This window comes from Manis pentadactyla, chromosome 5 (assembly GCF_030020395.1).
Source record: "Manis pentadactyla isolate mManPen7 chromosome 5, mManPen7.hap1, whole genome shotgun sequence".
Lineage (NCBI taxonomy): Eukaryota > Metazoa > Chordata > Mammalia > Pholidota > Manidae > Manis > Manis pentadactyla.
Genome location: NC_080023.1, coordinates 105234018 through 105247785, shown reverse-complemented (window position 1 = coordinate 105247785; position 13768 = coordinate 105234018). Strand labels below are relative to the sequence as shown.

The following is a 13768-nucleotide window of genomic DNA, read 5'->3' as shown; positions in this document are numbered from 1 at the left end:
CTAAAGAAGGATAAAACAAGCCATACGTGAATTAACATATATAATAAAGGCTGTTGACTGACTTGATAACATACTTTTGCTGTTTTAGTGTGGAGCACTTTATGGGGAAGAAAATAAACCACTCTAACAAAATACTATGTGAATTCACTCAATACAAATTATGGTGATGATAAAGGATGGGGTCTAACTCTTTTGGGAGAATATTTTGCCAGCCCAGGGCAAATTACCTTTGAAACCAAAATCAGTCAAAGGGATAAATAAATTAGAAGAAGAAACACATTTAGTGCTTACAAGCATTGTCCACTTCTGCTTCCTGGTGTCTCCCACGACCCACTGCTAAAAGGGACCCCACCCCATCTTTCTGGTCCAGATATGCCCTAGCTCCCCATGTAAACACCTATTGATACAGAGATGGACTAAGGCCAGGTGAGAGATTCTGGAAATATTACAATTTTATGCACACATGATTAATATAATTAAAGTACTTTTTATCAGAGAGTTAAGTTACATATCTATGTCCACAAACAGAATTTTCTTTTTCCTATCTCATCTATTTCTAAGTTCTTGAATATATTGATTCATTTGTTCACAGCAATAAATAGTGAGTTTATTACATGCAAGGTTATTAAATATGGAATAAAAATATGTAAAGTGATTTTTATGAAAGTACATTCATAGCTGTAACATGTTATACAAATATGTATTATTATTATCATTACTACCAAGAAGATTTATGTGCTTTTAACACAATAAATTTTACTCCTCTTTTGGGCCTAGGTTGGTCTGGTTCATAGGCAGATACTGTTGTCATTTGTATCCCTGGGGAATATGATAGCATCTTCAGATAGTGATACTGGCAGATACCACAGGCAGATACCAATAACCAGAAAGTCTCAGGAGCAAGGTTGTCATTATGAGAGCCCATTCCTGAGTGGACTGAAGTTAATAGTTACAAAAGGGAGTGTAACATCTCTGACACCAAATGTCATGGTGTAATTTTTCCCTAAACACATGTATAACATTAAAAATATTATACACAACAGCAACAGCAGTGTAACTTCATTTGGGTACCCAGACGATTCCAATGTGTGTAAGTATGTGGGAGGGGGTCTTACCATATATATTTACATCAAGCAATTCTTGAACACCAGCAGGGTGTTGGGTAAGTTAACTCAATTCTGATGCTATCTGCCCAGAAGACAGCACCAGATTCAAAGTTTAAAGGCCCTTCCTACAAGACTGCCCTCCACCCCCCACTCCAGACACTGGTCACAAGCACCAGGCAGTTCCCTGTGCTTCTGACCTACTGGCTACAGACGAGTTTCCCACAACCCGCCCCTTAGGTTCCATTAATTTGCTAGAGTAACTCACAAAATTCATGAAAACACATTTACCAGTTTAATAGAGGATATCATAAAAGATACCAGTTAACAGCCAGATGAAGAGAGACATAAGGCAAGGTCCCAAATAAAGGAGCTTCTATCCTCGTGGAGTTTGGGGTCTGACTCAGTGGCATGTGGAGGTGTTCTGGTTCCTCAAGGACACAAGCTCTCAGGGACCAACCAGCAGGATCCAACCGAGCAGAGCACAGAGAGTGAGAGAGCTCCTCTCATGGGTTCTGTGAGGGCTTCACTGCATAGTCATGATTGACTGAATTATTGGCCATTGGCTGATTCAGATTCCAGCCCCGGCCCTAGGGTGGCGGTCTAAAAGTCTCTCATTAACACAACAAACCACCTGTTTCGCCTTTAAGACTCTTCAGAGTTTTCAGGAACTGTGGATGCAGACCAAATATACCTGGAAAATATATATTTGGTCATAAGAAAAAATATATATTTCTTACAACTCATTGTTTCATAGGAAGAATCACAGACATAGGCAAGAATGAAATCTATGAGTATCATCTATGAGTATCAAATCCAGGTCTCTATAATACCCAACTCTTGTCTAAAGAGCAAGGTATAACAGAAGAGACCAGCGTATTGGGAATAGATTGGTATGCAATACTACAGGTCTGAGATTTTACCCGATTACCAGTTAGGAAGGTCACCTGAACCTTCATAAATAATGGTAGAAGATATGGGACTCCTGAGTCAGGAATAAAGGACATTTTTATTCAGCCCAGGAAGCAGCAGGAGCATCTGCTTCCCTTGCTTTGCAAGTCCTAATATGGTGATGTGCAGGAGGGGTCCGATGAGTGCTCACATACACAGGAGGTGGTGTTACCGGGGAAAAACACTGATGTTGCAGAACCCACCATTTTATAGCAAGAGGTAACCAAGCCTGTCCTTTGGCTTCATTCCTCAGAGAGAACATTCTTCATTCCTCAAGGCTGTTCCCTGAAAATAAAAGCCCTAAGAATGGTCCAGGTCAAAAGAAGTCATGGCTTTGCATTTGTGGTACACCCAGCGAGTTGGGAGAAGCGTGAGAGACTCATGAGACATATTGCCCAACAAGTACTCAGAACACATCAGGCCAGTGTGTCAGAACAAAGCAAATGGATGCTAGAATCCTACTTTCTGGTAGCACAGGCTAGTAGATTTGCTGATGACTTAAAACAGTCATCTTTTAACCCGAGCTGTATATTATAATTGGACCATTTTAAATCCACACCCTAGAGATTTTGATTAAATTGGTGTGTCCTGTGGTTTGCCATGAGTATTTTTAAAAAGTGATGCTAATGTACAAAGCTGAGACTCCCCATCTGACAGCCCATGTGGGACTCAAGCATGTGTTTCCATCTTCCCCAATGAGAAGAATCATGTATGGCAATGGTTCTCAAGCTTTAACATGGGTTAGAATCATTGGGATGACTCTAAAACACAGATTACTAGGTTCCAACCCGTTTCTGATTCAGCAGGTGTAGGATGAGGCCTGAGAATCTGTAATTTCAACAAGTTCCCTGGTGATGCTAATGCTGCTGGTCTGGAACCACCCTTTGAGAACCACTGATTTAGAGCAGTGTCTTTCAAGCTTGCATGAATACCTGGAATTCTTATTAAACTCAGATTTTGATTTAGTAAGAAAGCAGTGGATTCCCAGCATCTACAGTTCTAACAAGCTGCCAGATCATGCTAGCTAGTGCTGCTGGTAGACAGTCTGTATTGTGAATAGCAAGGATATGGGGTTCCATACCATATGCTTTAGCAACCTTTACCCTATGCTTCTACTACATCCAACCACTCTCATCTCATTCTATATTTTAGCCAACCTACATTTGTGTTAAAAAAAAAAAGATAATTGTTTTTCTTGCATTGCAACTCCTATTCCAGATATTATGCCATAAATATCCTAGGTGCACAGAACAGCTTTTTGGACCCACAAGAGATCGTCCCCATCTGTTGCACATAACAACTATTTCATCATCATCATCCACAACACTGTCCTCCAGTATTTCCTTTGAGTCACTACCCAGAATCCCAGACCTCAGCCCCAATAGTACATTTGTGTAATGCCTGTGCACACCTCTGTTTATAGCATCCATGCCTAGCTTGTCCCTTCCTTGGTTTATTGAGGGCTAGGACCAAGTCTGATTTATATATTCTGTCTTATGTAGTTTCTTTCATCATATCATAATTACCTACTGACTGGTGCTTTATTTTCTTGGAAGCGAGGCTTAATGACATCCGGGCTATCCAAAGCAGAAAGAAACCTCTCTCACCCATAGCCACCAAAAGACCATTCAGATCTTTTCTCATGGGATATTGTGGGATATTCAGAAATAGGCAGTGGGCTAAGAATTCCCTTGCCTTTGTTACCAATCAAGTGTATGTATAGCTAAGTTTCTCATTTTCCAGCAAATTTTACTGCTATCTTAAGCTAACCTTTTCTGAGTGCCTATCACTTCCCCAGCACTGTGTAAAGCACTTTACATGGATAACCTCATCCTATGCTCAGACTATGTCATAATATATTCCCCATTACACAGACCAAGAAACTAAAGCACAGAGAGATGTAACAAGTAACAAAGCAGAGATACTAGCGCCCAGGTCCTCAAACGCCACAGCAGGTTATCTCTTCCACTCTCAGCCTTGGTATTACACTATGGAGGAACTCCTCCCTGACCACAGGTTCACCCAAACAATGCCAGGAAGCTGTCTCCTGCAGGGATAAAATCTTGTTACAGCTGTGGCACCCATTAAAGCCAGGGCAGCACTTCCAGCCACTGAGGTCCAGGACACGGACACCAGAGGCAAAGCCCCATGTCCGGCCTGTATCCCTGCTGGACCTCCTGAGGGAGGACATGCAGAACGTGCCTGGACCCTTGCCAGAATATAGTTGGGCATTATGGTTTGAGGAGGAGAGGGCCAAGGCACCTGCCTTGAGGGGCTGGCTGGGGCCTCTTGCAACAAAGGCCCCATGTTGGGTGAATGATCAGTCCCCAGTGAATGTGTGGTGTGTCCTGGCTTTGGTGGACACAGGAACTGGATGCTTCTTGGTTTACTGTGACCCTGGGTGATGTCCTGGGAAACCCACTCCTATACAGGGGTGGGGCTGTCAGAGTGGAATAACCCACTGAACCCCCTTGGGAATAGGGAAGTCTAAATTTGTATATGATGTTATGCTCACCTCTGATTCTCTTACAGATAATTGTGGCATTATTGCAAGAGCTTTTGGGTCTTGTAGGCTACTGGAGTGTATTTATCCTGCACTTGGCACAAATTCTGATGCCCTTGTGCCCCTTGGCAGCAAGGGCATCAGGTGGGGCTGGGATAAGACATGTGCAGTTACCTCCACCATTGCAAAATGGACCAACTAAATGTCCATGTGACTGGGGCCTCCAGCAGCAGCTTACAGGCCATTTACCTTGGCATCCCCAGGGAAGGATGGAGCAGATGACTTGGTCCAGGGTAGAGGACATTGTGGGCTGTGGGCTGTCATAAGACTGCATCTGCCTGGCAGGAACACATGTGAGTGAGTCCCATGGTGACCTGGAGACTACATGGCCCCAGACATCTAACACATGGACCTTCTGGCGCCTTGGGGACAAGGCCCGGAAGTTGGCTTCCTGTGTGTTCCTGGAGTAACTAACTGTAGAGTGGCCCCCAGAGGTCAGGGAAGTACACCCAAGACTGGGAGGTGAAAGTACTTTGCTGGGAGTTTGTCTGATTGTGGCCAGTGCACATGCTTCCAGTAGCGCCACATCCACCCTGATCCTGCCAGTGTCCCATCACAGGACCCTCTCTGCACGTGTCCCACCCACATCATACCATCACAGGGCCCCTCTCTCTGCATGTGCCCCTGCATCATCCCATCATGGGGACCCTCTCTGCACACGCCCCACCCACGCCGACCCATCACAGGGACCCTCTCTGCACGCACCCCACCCATGATGTTCTGTCACAGGACCACTCTCTGCACGAATCCCACCCATACTGTCCTGTCACAGGACCACTCTCTGCATGCATCCCACTTGTGTCTACAGTCCCTGTGGCTTGGACCTGCCCCTTGGCTGCAGCTGCCCCCTGCTGAGTGTGCACAGAATTCCCCACCAGTTCAGCTGCTGGCCGCCTATGGATGGGCGAGCTATGCGCTTGATCTGAATAGGACTTCGAAGCTACCTACATCTTCCATTGTAACGATTATCATGATTTTATTGCTGTTGTTATTGTATGTTATTAGTTTGGTTACAATGCTCCAGTTTTCTTCACAGGGGACATTATGGAAGATGGGGAGCGAGCAGATTGTGAAATGAGATTTCTGGAGGGGTGGCTGAGGGTAATATTGTAATATTTCCAGAATCTCCCACTGGCCTTGATCCATCTCCATATCAATAGGTGTTTCCAAGGGGTGGAGAGAAGTAGTCCACCTCCATATCAGTAAGTGCTTAGAAGGGGTGGGGGAAGAGGTGAGCTCATGCAGGTAGGAAGAGGTTTTCTGGGGCTCTTCCCAGCCAGGACAGGGGAGACACGAAGGCAAGGGGTAGCAGACGAACAGAGCCAGGGTTCTTGTAAGCAATAAAAGGCCTTCTCCCCTTCTAGTTTTTCCTTCAACTGATTTTTGTTTCAATAATTTGTGGTTTATTTGCCCCAGGCTGGGATCACATTTTCCCCCAGTTACACCAGTTCATTTATTGTACAACAAACCAAATGAAAAGATATGCCTATTTAGCTAACTAACTAAATGTGCTTGTAAAATAGCATTCACTTGTTTGACGAGAAAGAAAAAAGCAGCAAAACAAAGACTTATCCCAGCAGTGTTTTTAAATCTTTTTAAATAAATATTTTTAAATCTTTTAAAATCACAATCTGATAAATGAGTAAAAGAAAATTAATGTTATCACACAATTTCTTTTTCACCCATTACTGAACTTCACAAAGGCACAAAATAATTAATTTTAGTAATTTCTACTGTTCTGATGGAATCAAAAAGAACGCATGCTGGTGACATTAAGCCATTGTTCAGATTGACAAAAAGGATACTTAAAGCTGAAAGTGAGAGAGAAATTTCAGTTTATGAACTACTCAAAAAACCAGAAAAAAGGCCATAACATATTGGACAATTTAGTACACATATTTGATAAATGAATTACATATATACAACACTGGGAAAATATAATAAATGAGCGATTCTTATGAAATATACAAAAAAATTACATTGCCTAAAAATAACTGAATTGGGGGCTGTTAGTTGGAGTTTTCAAGACATTAGAGTAGGCTAGTTTAATTTTGATGTTATTTTCTCTACATGCTATCTAGTAGTACTAATCTTTTTTGTGTGTATGATATATATTACCCATAATGGAAAGCAGTTTTAGCATTGTGAAATAGATTTTATTCAAATCATGCCATGTCAAAATGAAATTAAATGATCTTTTAACATACAGAGTATTCCCCTGAACTGAGATCCAACAGAACTATACCTGCCTCCATTAGTTCCCAACTATAATTCATATTACTTGTTTATTTATTATTCATATAATTAGTGCAGAGTAAAAAATGTGCACTGATCTAGTTCAATCTGAATAAACAGTTCTACCCATTGATATTGGGCTTACTAGAAATTTCTAAATCTTATTAGTCTTCAGTTTAAAACATGGTACGATATCATGCAAAAGACTCTATCCACAGTTAAGTTATGGTCTACTAACAATATATGTATATAACTGTAGCAGAAAATTTCACTAATTGTGTCTTTGACCTATTCACACATAAGCAAATGGTGTGGATATTACTATTTTATTGCACAGCATTGAGAGATGAAATTAAGCTACATATAATAGTAATCCTCTTATCTGTTTCCAGAGTAGAAATTACAGGAAAGGTGATGAAAATGCTTAGAATTCTTTTTATATCGCAACCAGATACTGGGTGTCATCAACCAGAGGACACAGGTAATCCCTTGTTCATTTCTGTAATTGCTGCTCCTAGTGTGAACTCAGTAAATGTTTAATGAAATCTATCTTTGCCTTGCTACAAGAATCAGCATCTTCTACTCTTTGTAACCTTTTGGTGATCCTAATAAAAAAGCATTGAGGCTGGATGTGCTTATGTATCTTGTAGGGGAAAATAATCTCATTACTTTAGTACTTTGCATACAATAAATTTTTTATTAATATTGTGCTGATTTGCAGGAAGGAGGAAGAGGGGTGAAGGGACAGCTCTGGAAAAGCAAGATGGTAAAAAAGCAAAACTAAACATTTCCTGATTTTCTAACAAGAGCATGTCAACCATGTAGAAGGCACTCTAAATCAATTGTTCGTGTAGTGTACAAACAACCCAATCCCTGTTTACCATGTAGACTAAAGGAAGAGATTTCAAAGAACTGCTTTCTTTACAAGTTAGTTCAAGGGGGGAAAGCTTAAAATTAGAACGTTTACCTAATGACTGAACTAATTTCCATATTCTTAATAATTATGGAATTATTCATTTTGGCCATAAATTTGTTACATCAGCAAATATCTTCTTAAAACAAGAGAACATGCATTTTCAGTCAAATCAAGGTCAAAATGCTATTCATCTAGATGTGGCTAAAAAATAGATGTAGCACTTCACAGCACCATTCTTTAATTATTACCATTTTTTAATTGCGTTGAGTCTCCCAAATGTAAAGACAAACCTCAACCATACTTCCTAGCATACCCTGCTAGTTCTCCCCAAGGACTACCTCACTTCCTCCTCTTAGGAGAGCCCTCACGTGTTCAGAGGTTAATCCTGATTAATACCATACAGGGTACTCTATTTTCCTTCCCAGAGAGCACTGAAGGCACATGGAGATCCAATCTGGGCCAGTGAAAGGAGAGAGGAAGTCTGTGGGGGAAGTCTGGGGAGGTTTCCTTGCTCTTTCAAAGAGACAGGCAAGAAGGGCAGTCCTCTTTGGCAAGTTATTTGTATCTCAATGTGAAGCATGAAATGACCCCTAGCCTCAGGATAAAAGCCACACTTAGAGAATAGAGGAACAAGAGAGTAGCAGAGAAACAATATGTACCATGTTGGAACCCAACTTCTTGTAATGTGAACAACAAATGTCCTTATGGCCTCACTTACTTTGAATTGGGCGGACCATTCCTCACCATCACAACCAGCCTAAATGAGCTAAGCCACGTTCATACCCAAGTTCATAATCATAATTTGTTCCAAATTTCCCACAAGCATGTTTATTTACAGTAACACTGTATATAAATGTTGTGATCTATCTCTTACCCTTGACATTATCCAAAGCATTTTTCCTATTGTTATATATAATCTTTATAATTATCACTTTAATAGCTGCATAGTATCCATCAAATGAAAGGACATCTGAGTAGTAGCTTATTGCTAAAAATTAAGGTTTGCCTTCACAGTTATAAACCAAATTACTTATAAAGATTACTTTAATACACACACTCAAAAACAGTGACTACATATGATATACAATCCCGGATAATCACTCATAAAAGGTAATAATAAGTGGATGTCTTATTTTCTTCTTAAAAAAAAAAATCCACACACTAGTAGAGTCAGATAATACCCCCAATCAAAGTATTGTATTTCTGCCTCAGCCTCAGAAGCAGATTGAGCTCAATATTTAAAATCCAGCCAGAACATTTATCAAATCTGAAAATAAATGTTTTTCAGCACCTGCTATATAAAATCAAGATACAGCATTTTTTAAAAGGGGGACAGCTTTCAGACAACTTTTTAATTAACATTCACTTCAAACACCAGAAGGACTTCAAAGAGAACAGCCTGTAAACAACAGTACTTGTCCCACAAGTCTGTTCCCTCTGCCTGAATCGGGACATTTGGGTTGGTACAGTATATGAACAGATTAGTGTGACTTGACAAAAAGCCAGATCTATGCATCATTCTTTCTGGCAAAATCTCAATTATCAAAGCATTATCACTTATTGTACCTGTTTTACCCATCAGTCATCAGTCACCTAGAGTTGAGTTCCACTTGACTCTTTGTAACAAAGAGGAGTTCCAAACAGAGCGTGGAGCAAGTTGTCCCATCTGCCATGCCAACCAGAAACTGGAAAAGTGATTTCCCTTCCTGGTCAAGAAGCTCTTAATTATTGCAAGTATTGTTAGGGATATCAAGTACCTTTTAATTCTTCCTATAGAAATGTGAAAATAACCTAGCTCACATTCAGTTAATAATCATATCCTGGTGAAGTAGGCTGTTATACCTACACCAAATAAAAATCAGTGGTGCCATTTTCTAAAACCATACAAAAAGTTACCACAGGAATGCATTTAGCTTGTTCCTGACCCCAGCAGGGTGAGTCACAGAATGGTAGACTCAGTTAATCTACATGATCACCCATCACTATACATTCTAGATGGGTTCTGATGCCTGCCCACGATTTTCCCTCACTGTAACAAAGGGTTTTCAGCAGCCAAATCACCTTGTCTGCTCATAAGAAATGCACACTCCTCAGGCAGATCTAAGATTACTTGGTGAGGGCTTCTGAAGGCTACAAGCCAGATAGATACCTGCATTTTAACAAGTCTCTTGGTGATTGGAAAGCTCACTATGAGAACAAACTCCCTGGGCTGATTTAGGGTACTTAAACTCTCCGGGTGATTTCTTATTACTAATTTGAACGTTTCATACAACCAGGACTCAAGTATCGTCTTCACTCCACGACAGTTGAAACACTGGAGTGTCCACACCCTGCCCTACTACACCTGAGATCCCCCCACACCGTCCCTTCAACTGGCTTCAAACAGCTCCGCCTCAGAGGCACCAACTTCCTCATTTCTTTCAATGCAACTAGATACGTGACTGGCCTCCAGTTTATTTTGTAAAGGAAGGATCTCATTACTATGAATTTTCTTTCGTTTTGTCCTAGTTGTTTTTTGCAAGGGAAAAAAAAGAAAAACTCCAGATATTTCCAAGTCATAAGAGACTGGAAATCATGAGCACTGGCCCAAACATAATTCCCTTTCTTTTTACACTAGTTCTTAAGCTACAAAAATAGGATCTATTAGACACCTCAGATATTTCTACATGTTTGTATAATTAAAGAACTAGAGCAAAATGAGCAGTGATATGAAAACATGCACTACCTTCTAAGTCGTTATGAGAATTAAATGAAAAAATGAATATACAAACTGCTTTGCCCAGCATCCTACAGAGTGAATGCTTAACAAATCCTAGCTGTTATTATCAGGCCATTTCTGTACATGCTCAGAGCTGATAAAGTTCTTTGAGTTAAATTATTCAAAAACTGCTTTTCTGCGCATAAGGAAACCAAAGCTCTGGGAGAACCAAACCGGACACCAGTGTTTTCTAAAGCACAATTCCGCATTTTCTCACCACTCCATGATAGCTTTGTTCACTCTCCTAAGTGAAAGGTAGGACCAAGGAAACCATAAGGGTCAGAACATGCCAGTCATTCCAAAGGCGTGGGTTACACCTAATCAGAGCATGAGGAGTGAGTGACGGAATGGAGGGCTTCCGTTATCAAGGCTGAGTCTGTCAAAGTATAATTCCGTTATTACACAGCCATCAACTGCTTTCCTGCTTGGGGAGGAGCAGGGGAGAGGGCATTTATCTCCCACCTTGGGTGGTTTCTTTTGTTTCTCTTGTGTCCAATCACTTCACCCCAGGAAGTACACGCAACTATTATGCAATGTTTGAAGTCCTTTCTGAAAAATCAGTTACAAACATAAGGGCATCATAAAAAGTCTGTGCTGCTGCTAAGTTTAAATTTCTATTCAACACAAGGGGGTTGGGAGAAACTGAAGGACACTTTACTCTTTTCACTCATTTGTATTTCAAATGAGTGAAGAGAATTATGTCAAAAAGAGCAATAAAATCACTATAGTGTTTTAAGTTTGAATTACATTTTTTTCCTTCTATATATATGCATATATATTTCTTAACATATTTCATAATAAATAAGAAATAAAACAGAAAATGAAAAAATTGCACATGTTGGCTAAACATAATATTTTACTATAAATCTCTTACAATAAATGAGATAATTCTATGGCTCTTGGCCTGATATTACCTACATATTTTATAGCCACATTAGCATTCTGTCCATGAAACATGAGTATAGCAATGACTTCATTCTCTAGTATGAAGGATAATTCATCTTCACTTTCCTATCACTTCTCAAAGCATTAATGCAACTGAAGGCGCAGATAAATAAAAATTTCTGTAGGAAGAGAATGGTACTGTGAAAATATCCTTCAAATTACCTCCAAAAGGTACAAAGTACAATATATTTCAGAATCCCAAATCATGAAACCCCTGCCCTCTAGTTTGAGAGGAGAACTGCCAAAAAATTATTTGAAGGAATATTCAAATTTTGAAGGACATAAGGTTTTTCTTCCCAGCTACAAAAGGGGGGAAAAAGCCCTAATATTAAAAAAAAAAAAACATCAACTCCACTAACCACTATTCAAAGGCAGATTATTCACTTACATTATTTCCATTAATGTGATGCTTTTATTACCAGAAAACCAAAACATCTTACCAATTTTATCTTTTGATGTTAACAACTAATCCTGATTTTGCACAAATAACATCTATAGTTAGATAATGACATTCTTGAAAAGTATACTTGATTATATCAAGTTGCTTCTTCCCTAAAATAGTTACTATTTATCTTTCTTTTTTCTTCACTCACTGATGGTATTTATCATGTTGTGCCCTAGAACGTGAACATCATTTTGACAAGTTGTATTTTGGCCAGGAGATTATGCCATACTTTCTCAAACAGAGGTCAATGGTGGGAGTAAGACAAAAACTGTATCATATTTTTTGTCTGTGGGAAGGGAGGAAGGTTATTGGTTGTTGTATTAGATTTAATATTTCCTTCTCCAAAACAACTAATTGGAAACTTTATCTCCTCCTATGCTTTGCTTCTTTTATGTAAATATGGTAACACCCTCAAGGCAAGCTGATCCAGACAACACACATCCACTCAGGGCCCACGCATCTACCTACACGCGCACACACATAACACGTAGTGGCCAGAGTCCATATCCAGGAACTCAGAGCACAGCACCTTGCAGAGAAAGTATCTCCCCTAACAACCTTCAGACACAAAGCATGCCTAGCTAATTTCAAGTACAGGTACCAGTGTACTTTGCCGGTAACAGCATCGGCCAACCAAACCGTCACACTGAGCAGTGCAAACTCGAAACCCCACACTTACTCTCTTCAAGGAACGCCTAACGCCCTCTCCCAGCCAGCTGGCTCCCGCACCAGTCCCGCTTGCCGCCGCTGCCCGGTGCACTCACCGTGCCTGCAGTCGCAGTAGCCCCAGTCCACCCTGCGGTGCGCGCCGCCGTAGAAGCACCAGGGTCTGCCCGCGCCGTCCGGGCTCCGGCAAAAGTTGTGGCCCTGCCCTCGCAGCTGAGCCCAGCTCGTCGGGGGCGACCGCTCGAGGAAGGGTGGCACCTCCGCCCAGCGCAGACTAGGGGCGCCGAAGTCCGTCACGTCGACCCAGGGCTCGCCGGCGGGGCAGCCGCCGGGGAGCGGCCCCGGCCGGTGCCCCGCGTGGAAGGCGGCCAGGCGCCGGGCGGGGAGCGCGGGCGGGGGGCGCGGGACGCGCGGGAGGGCGGCCGGCGGAGGCGTCCTCTGGTGCCGCTGCGGCGTGGAAAGGGAGTGAGGGTGCCGGGAACTCGGAGCGGGTGAGCCGCGATGGCGTTGGTGGGGCGGGTAACTGAGCACCGGATCAAAACTGACCACTTCGGGGAGCGCCCCTAAGACCAGAACCGCCACAAGGCGGACAAGCGTCATGGTGACAGAACGGCGGGCTTTGGTCCATGATCCCCGGCTCCTCGGTTCCGAGGTGGAGGCGAGGGAGCGCGGCGCTCGCGGGCGGTGAGATCCTGAGCTCCGCGGAGAGCCGGCGGGCGGGGACGACGCGCGCAGAGACGCGCACACCGCCGGCAGTGGCGGGGCCGGGCCCCAGAGGGGGAACTCTGCCCCCTGGCGGCGGGCCCCGGGTGCGCAGGCCCTCCGCGGAGCCCGGCCTCCGCGCGGCCGCTCCCCAGCTCCCTGCTGTCGGCCCGCCCGCCTGCCAGACTCGCTGTTGTGCCCGAGCCGAGGCCGGGGTGCCAGTGCGGGGGCCGGTCTGGGCTGCCCCTTGCCGGCAGAGCAGACACGACCAGCACAGCCTCTGGGCTCCCAAGCCTGGCTTCAGGGTCTGCGGCCATCTCTCCTCCACCCTGTGCCGCGTCTCTTTTCGTCGGTTTTGAAATCTTCAGAGGAAAAGTGTGGATGGATTTAGTTGCAACTCTCCCTGACAAGTCCCAGGATAAAAGTTATCAAAGCCCATGAGGAATGTTGAAGTCATTCTGCTGTACTCTGGGGTCCTCAAGGA

General features: G+C 42.8%; 1 protein-coding gene across 2 annotated transcripts in view; it reads right to left on the bottom strand.

Annotated features, from left to right (window-relative positions):
* The window catches only part of LOC130683838 (neurotrypsin-like), a 38683-nt gene extending 25377 nt beyond the window's left edge, over positions 1-13306 (bottom strand). For both annotated transcript variants that reach the window (XR_008997845.1, XM_057502590.1), the window contains exon 1: positions 12681-13306. Coding sequence is in view for 1 of the 2 variants with exons in the window: in XM_057502590.1 (XP_057358573.1) it covers positions 12681-13182 (502 nt within the window). In the remaining variant the exon portion in view is untranslated. The remainder of the gene's footprint in view (positions 1-12680) is intronic.
* Between the last annotated feature and the right edge of the window lie 462 nt (positions 13307-13768).